Source organism: Castor canadensis, chromosome 8 (genome assembly GCF_047511655.1).
Source record: "Castor canadensis chromosome 8, mCasCan1.hap1v2, whole genome shotgun sequence".
In the NCBI taxonomy this organism is placed as follows: Eukaryota; Metazoa; Chordata; class Mammalia; order Rodentia; family Castoridae; genus Castor; species Castor canadensis.
In genome coordinates this window covers 86840436-86847208 of record NC_133393.1, presented here as the reverse complement: position 1 = coordinate 86847208, position 6773 = coordinate 86840436, and the positions used below count along the sequence as shown (strand labels likewise).

Genomic DNA, 6773 nt, shown 5'->3' with positions numbered 1-6773 from the left:
AGATCAAATGTAGGCAGGGTCTTGCACATACTAGCTAAGGAGTCTAACCACTCTACCACTAAGTTATACCTCCAGAGCAGCAGAGTGAAGCCCTGAGATCAAACCCCAGTACCACCCCCCAAAAAAAGACTGAAAAAGCCAGGTGTGGAGGTATGCACAGGAAGTGTAAATAGGAGGATAGGACCAAAGTACAGACCAGCCCAGGCATAAACACTAAACTGTATCTCAAAAATAACCAAAGCAAAAAGGGCTGGGGGCATGGCTCCCAAGTGTGAAGCACCTGCTTAGCAAGCACAAAGTCCTGAGTTCAAATCCCAGTACCACCAAAGCAGGAAAAAACATATCCCCCAATTCACTGGTGGGAAAAGCTCAAGATAAGATATGATATGACTAGAAAACTGGCAGTCAAGGCTTCACTTCTGTGGCCCATACATTATTTGGGTAAACAAAAACACCAAGACACAGAAATATTTAATGTCAGTAGATATACCTCATCCTCACATTCCTATTTATTCCATATCTCCACAAATTGTCAAACTGGAAGTAACCAAAGGAACCATGGGTGCTTTGTCCCAGCACGGTTTGAAAACCATCAAGGCCCTACGCCTTCTTGACTTGGAAATGATTACAGGTGGTCTTTTCACAGCATGTCACAGGCCTCCCTGCTCAAGAGGAAACGCCCAGAGTTCTACAGGACTCCTGAGGTCTTCTGTTCTTCAGCGGCCTGGCGCTGGGAACTTCGCAGCTGGAAATAGCGGTAGGCTCGGACGCTGCAGAGGTAGCCCCCATACACAGTGAGGAGCATCATGGAGGTAGAGAAGGTCTTGTAGCCAATGTCAGCTAGCTGCTTGGCAGTTGGCATGTCGTCCCCTACAAAGACAGACTGGATTTAAACCTCAGCATAAGGCCTCAACTCCCCAGCCCGTTGTCCTGTTTAGGGCCACTGCCTAACTTTTGCATCCTGCTGTGACAGTGAACTGCACTGGTAGGCAGTCTTATAAGGATACTAGAAGGCTTCACTTGGGAGCTCTACAATTCCAAAGGGCAAATAAAGTCTGCCTGTAAGACAGCAAGAGGCTGGAACCAGAGGCATCTGAATGCTATCACAGCTAACACTTGGCTCTGTGTGTGTGTATGTGTGTGTGTGTGTTTTAGCAATACTGGGGTTTGAACTCAGGGCCTCATGCTTGCTAGGCAGGTACTCTACCACTTGAGCCATTCTGCCAGCCCCCAGAATTGTTCTTAACTAGTACATCATTTGAAGTATGTATCAGTTTTTCTGGTTTGTGGGTAGCCAGAGATTAAACATTTGCAATGAATTATTCTGCTAGGAGGATCAAATGAGAATCTTTAGGCACTATCCAATCGCTTTTCCATAAAAAGTCTTATTCAGTAGTTAAATTCCTCTTTAAATTTTTTTACTTTATTTTTAAATTAGCATATATTAATAACATGAGGGGATTTCATACATACAGTACATACACACAGTATACTTTGTACAAGTTCACCCCTCCATTCTACTTCCAATTTCCCCCTTCCTTCCCCAACCCCCTTTTTTGAGGCAGGGTTTCAACCCAAGCTATCCTCAAACTCTCAATCTTTCTGCCTCACCCTCCTGAATGCTGGGATTACAGGTATGCACAACCACACTTGGCTCCCAAATTACTCTTGAAGCATATTTAAACCATAGCCTGAAATAGTGCCAATGGTACTTTTATTTCAATTACACTTAACCTTCTATTACAGCATTAATTCTAAGTTCCAAACTGAACACTAAGAAACCATTTCAAGGGTTTAAAAGAAACTTCCTGGGCTGAAGGCATGGCTTAAGTGGTAGAGCTGCCTTCTAGCAAGTGAAAAGCCAAGTTCAAATCCCAGTATGGGGAAAAAAACCCTAAAAAACAAAGAAACTTCCTGTGTTCTGAGTGCCCATTAAGTGTTAACTCATATTTACATGAGATAAATTCCTTTTTTGTTGTTTGATTTTTTTAAGACAGGGTCTTGCTACATAGCTCAGGCTGGCCTATACTTTGCTGTGCAGCCCAGCAACTCACAATCCTCTTGCCTTAGCCTCCAAAGTGCTAAGATTACAGGCATGCGCCACCATGCCTAATTATCTAATTTAACAGTTCTCCAGTTATTCTGAGCTAGGAAAATAGAGAAAGTTTCATATGGGACTCTCTCATCCAGAACAAGATGTTCCTCAATTTGGGACTATGAATGTATTAAATTCCTCTCTATTGAAGGAACTGAAATTAATAAGGACTGATTTCTTGAGAGCACAGAATTTGGGCTGGGTACAGTGGTGCATCCCTGTAGACCCAGCTGCTAGGAGGCTAAGGCAGGAGGATCACTTGATCCCAGGAATTTAAGGAACCTGTCTTAGCAACATAGCTAGACACTTGTCACAAAAAGAAAGAAACAAAGGTCAAAAATCTGGAGGAAGATAAGCTCAAAATTAGTGGGCTGGGGTAAGAGATACATGAGTGCTTCTCAGAGTAAGCCCTGAGGTCCTAGAAGCTGAACCCTGCCTTTTGAGGCAGGCCTTAAGGTAGACCCCAAGATGAGCTGAGGCAGTTTCTTTGAATGTGCTAAGGACATCAAATTAAAAAGTCTCTGCACAGCAAAAGAAACAGTCAATGGATTTAAGAGCCCACAGAATAGGAGAAAATCTTTGCCAGCTATTTATCTGATAAAGGGACTAATTAATTCAGAATCTGTAGGGAGCTCAAAAACTCAACCCTCCAGAACCAACACCCCAATGAAGAAATGGGCACATGAATTGAATAGGGAATTTTCAAAGGAAGAGGTACAAACAGCCAACAAGTACATGAAAAAGTGTTTGACTTCCCTGGCTATAAAGAAACGCAAATCAAAATTATACTAAGATTTCATCTCATACCAGTTAGAATGGCTATCATCAAGCACAAAAACAATAACAAATGTTTTTGGCGAGGATGACGTGAAACAGGACCCTTATACACTGTTGGTGGGAATGTAAATTAGTACAACCATTATGGAAAGCAGTATGGAGATTCCACAAAAAGCTAAAAATAGAACTGCCATCTGATCCAGTGACACCACTCCTGAACAAATATCCAAAGGAATGTAAGTCAGGATACAATAGAGATACTTGCACACCAATGTTTATCACAGCACTGTTCACAATAGTCAAGCTACTGAAAGAACCCAGGTGCCCTACAACTGATGATGAATTAAGAAAATGATACATACATACACACACACACACACACACACACACACTGTGGAGTTTTATTCAGCCATAAGGAAGAATGAAACCATGTGATTTCAAGGTAAATGGATGCAAATGGAGGACATCATGTTAAGCAGAGTAAGCCAGGTACAGAAAGACAAAGGCTGCATGTTTTCTCTTGCATTTGGAAGTAGAACCAAAAAATAAACATATACACAAAAACAAACAGGATCACATATGAACTTGTTTGTAATAGTGGAACTACTCTATAGGGCTTGGGGGAGGAAGGAAAGGAAAAGAGAATGATAGTCAACAATATCAAAATACATTACATTTGTGCAGTAAAGGATATAACCGTATGTACCGAAAGCTGTTGCATAATGGGGATGGGAGGAAAGGGGTAATGGAGAGTAATGGAAGGGGTTGAACTGACCAAAGTACAGGATACTCACAGAAGGATACATTGAGAAACCCTTTTGAACACTGAACTTGGAATTACTATAAATTACTAACAATGACTATAAAATATGTACAATGTGTGGGGGGTACTTGTGGGAGAAGGGAGAGTGAATGGAGGAGATGAAAGTGAGGGAATATGGTTGATGGGCTTCAGATACATACACAAAGTAGAACAACATAACCTCTTGCAATTGCTTTGAGTGGGGCAGGTCAGGTACTAGTGGCTCACACCTGTAATCCTAGTTACTCAGGAGGCAGAGATCAGGAAGATAACAGTTCGAAGCTAGCCCAAGGCAAATAGTTCATGAGACCCTGTCTTGAAAAACCTATACAAAATAGGGCTGGTGGAGTGGCTCAAGTGATAAGGGTGCCTGCCTAGCAAGTGTGAGACCCTGAGTTCAAGCCCCAGTATTGCCAAAAAATAAAAATTTGTAGTGGGGTGGGAGGGGGTTGGGAGGGCAGGGCTGGGAGGAGCAATCTAACCAATGTACAATGTAAGGGTATTCAGGATTGTCACAATGAATCCCCCTTGTACAGTGACTGTATCCTAACAAAAATGAAAAAAAAAAATCGCTGTGGAAAAGTGGCACAGGTTCGAGAAGAGAAAGGGCTGTGTTCTGGTTATGTGAAGTTTGTAATAAGCTCAAGCTGCGCCTGAGATGTTGAGGAAAACACAAGCACAGAGCAAGCACGCTAAGGTAGCAAATAAGCACCTCAGAGACAACCTTCATCAACCTCTCCTTCACTTCATCTTTCTTCTGCCATCCTCCATCCCCTGGCCAGAAGCTAATCAGTTATAGGATGCCCTCTTTGAGGGCTAGAGGGAAAAGCTGGAAGCATCACCAGCCAACAAAGGAACAGGATGGTCCAGCTTGTTTAGAAGAGTGACACAAGATCTACTACCAGATTTGACCCTGTATTTAGAACCTCACTTCCTTCTCTGCTCTAATCCATCTTAGGCTGTTCCTATTTACTTTCTTTTGTCTTTCTTCTATTCATTAGTTTACTCATTCATAGACAGGGTCTTGCTGTATAGTCCAGGCTGGCCTTGAACTCAAGATCCTCCTGCCTCAGCCTCCTAAATGCATGGTGCACCATCATGTCAGGTCTCTTATTTCTTTTCTTTTCTCTTTCTCTTTTCCTTTCCCTCTCTCCCTCCCTCCTTTTCTTCCTTCCTTCCTTTTTTGATTTTGAACTCAAGGCCTTGTGCCTGGCTCTACCACTTGAGCTATGGCCCCAGCTCTTTTTTGCTTTAGTTATTTTTCAGATACGGACTTTCATTCTTGCTCTGGGACAGCCCTGTCCTGTATGTGCCATCACACTCACTGAAGATTCCAGTTTTGTTTTACTAATTAAGAAGGCAGATGTGAATGTGTTTTAAAGAGGAAGAAGGTGGTGACTAAATTGAGAATTAAAGAAGTGAGGTAGAACCAACAGAACCAACCCAAGATGGCCTAGGAGAAAATGAAATTAGAAGGCCAGGTAGAAGGATTAACCTTGGCAATGAAATTTCTGAGTTTAGCACAACTTTCTCATCTGAGGGACATCCATTTCTCTTTCTCTCTTTCTCTTTTTCTCTTTCTCTCTCTCTCTCCTTCTCCCTCTCTCTCTCCTTCCTTCTCTCCCTGTTCCTCCCCCCTACCATAAAGAAATGATAGGGCTGGGGGTGTAGCTCAGTGGTAGGGCATGTGTTTAGCATGCTTGAGGCCCTGTGTTCAATCCCCAGCAGTATGAGGAAAAAAAAAAAAAGGATAAATGTTTAAGGGATAGATAAACCAGTTACCCTTTATTTGATCATTACACATGTGTATCAAAACATCATGTTGTAACCCACAAATATGCACAATGATGTGTCAATGAAAAATGAAATAGGGCTGGCCACGTAGCTCAGCCACATAGCTCAGTGATAAGAGTACATGCCTAGCAAGTGCAAGGGGTTGATCCCCAACACTGCAAAAAATAAAATAAAGCATGGTGGCATATGGCTGTAATCCCAGCACTCAGGAAGCAGAGGCAAGAGGAATGAAAGTTCAAGGCCAGCCTGGGCTACATAACGAGACCACTGAGAAGAGGCTCAGTGGAAGTTCAGAGACAGGGTGGGGCTCGAGAAGGCCTGGTACAAAAGTGTACGGGTATAGAGCTGTCGTTTCGGAAAGGTGGGAAGGATTTACACTAGGACTGTAAGGAAGAAGGGCATTTGACTGGCATTTGGAGTTGCAGGCAGGAGTCTAGAGTTGACAAGACAGCGCTGCGATAGAGCAAAGCTGCAAGGGGGTTGGGCAGGAAGCTGCGCAGCGGACACGCACGATCTCAAGGACACCGCAGCCAGAAGGTGGGCAGATGCAGGGAGCCAGGGCCCACCCGGGTGGGCGCGCACTCCGCGGCCCCGCGGCCCCTGCTGGGCCACAGCCAAGGCGTACCTGGATGCTGCAGCTCCTTCGTTCTAACCGAGGCTTCCGGAGGCCGTGTCTTGTTGCCACCACCTGCACAACCCCCTAGCGTGGCCGAAAGCCACACCCTGCACCAACACGTGCAGGTAGCAGTCCAGGAACAACCCCGAACGCCTCAGCTATTGGTGCCGAAAGCTGCCCTTCGTTCCGCCTACCTAGTCGGAGTGACCTCTAGCATTTGCTCCCAACGCCAGCGAGCAAACCCACGCCTGTCTCCGCAAAACCCCGCCTAACCCCGCCCACTAAGGCGGGAATTTGCGCGGGCTGCTGCTCCGGCTGGTGGCCGGCTTTGAACTTCCGGCTTCCGGGTAAGTCATCAGTGTTACGCATCTTCAGACGAGACTTTCTCGCCGAGAGGCCCGTTGAATTCTGGGGGTTGTGGTTCTGCCCCATGAACTGCGCGTCTTTGGTGACCCAAACTTGGAAATCGGAACTTATAGGAGGCTCAGTCAGAATCAGCCAATCAGCAGCCTATGGGCGCGGTGACGTTTCCGGTAGCTAGGTAGGTTCTCTCTGAATCAACCTTCGGGAGGCGGAGCGCGCGCTCGCTACAGCCCGGAGTAGCCAGGTTCCTGAGTGGTGTGGCTGTGGGCTGAGCTCAGGTAGGGACAGGACGGGCACTGCGAGGCCATGAAGGGTAACCCTTCATG

At 45.2% G+C, this 6773-nt stretch overlaps 1 protein-coding gene across 1 annotated transcript; it reads right to left on the bottom strand.

Annotated features, from left to right (window-relative positions):
- Nucleotides 1-470: 470 nt before the first annotated feature.
- Nucleotides 471-6358, bottom strand: Cox14 (cytochrome c oxidase assembly factor COX14). Its single transcript, XM_020177949.2, has 2 exons — nucleotides 6094-6358; nucleotides 471-870 (listed from the first exon to the last, which is right to left on the bottom strand). The coding sequence occupies exon 2, from the start codon at nucleotides 860-862 to the stop codon at nucleotides 689-691; it is 174 nt and encodes a 57-aa protein (XP_020033538.1). The 5' UTR covers nucleotides 863-870; nucleotides 6094-6358; the 3' UTR covers nucleotides 471-688.
- Between the last annotated feature and the right edge of the window lie 415 nt (nucleotides 6359-6773).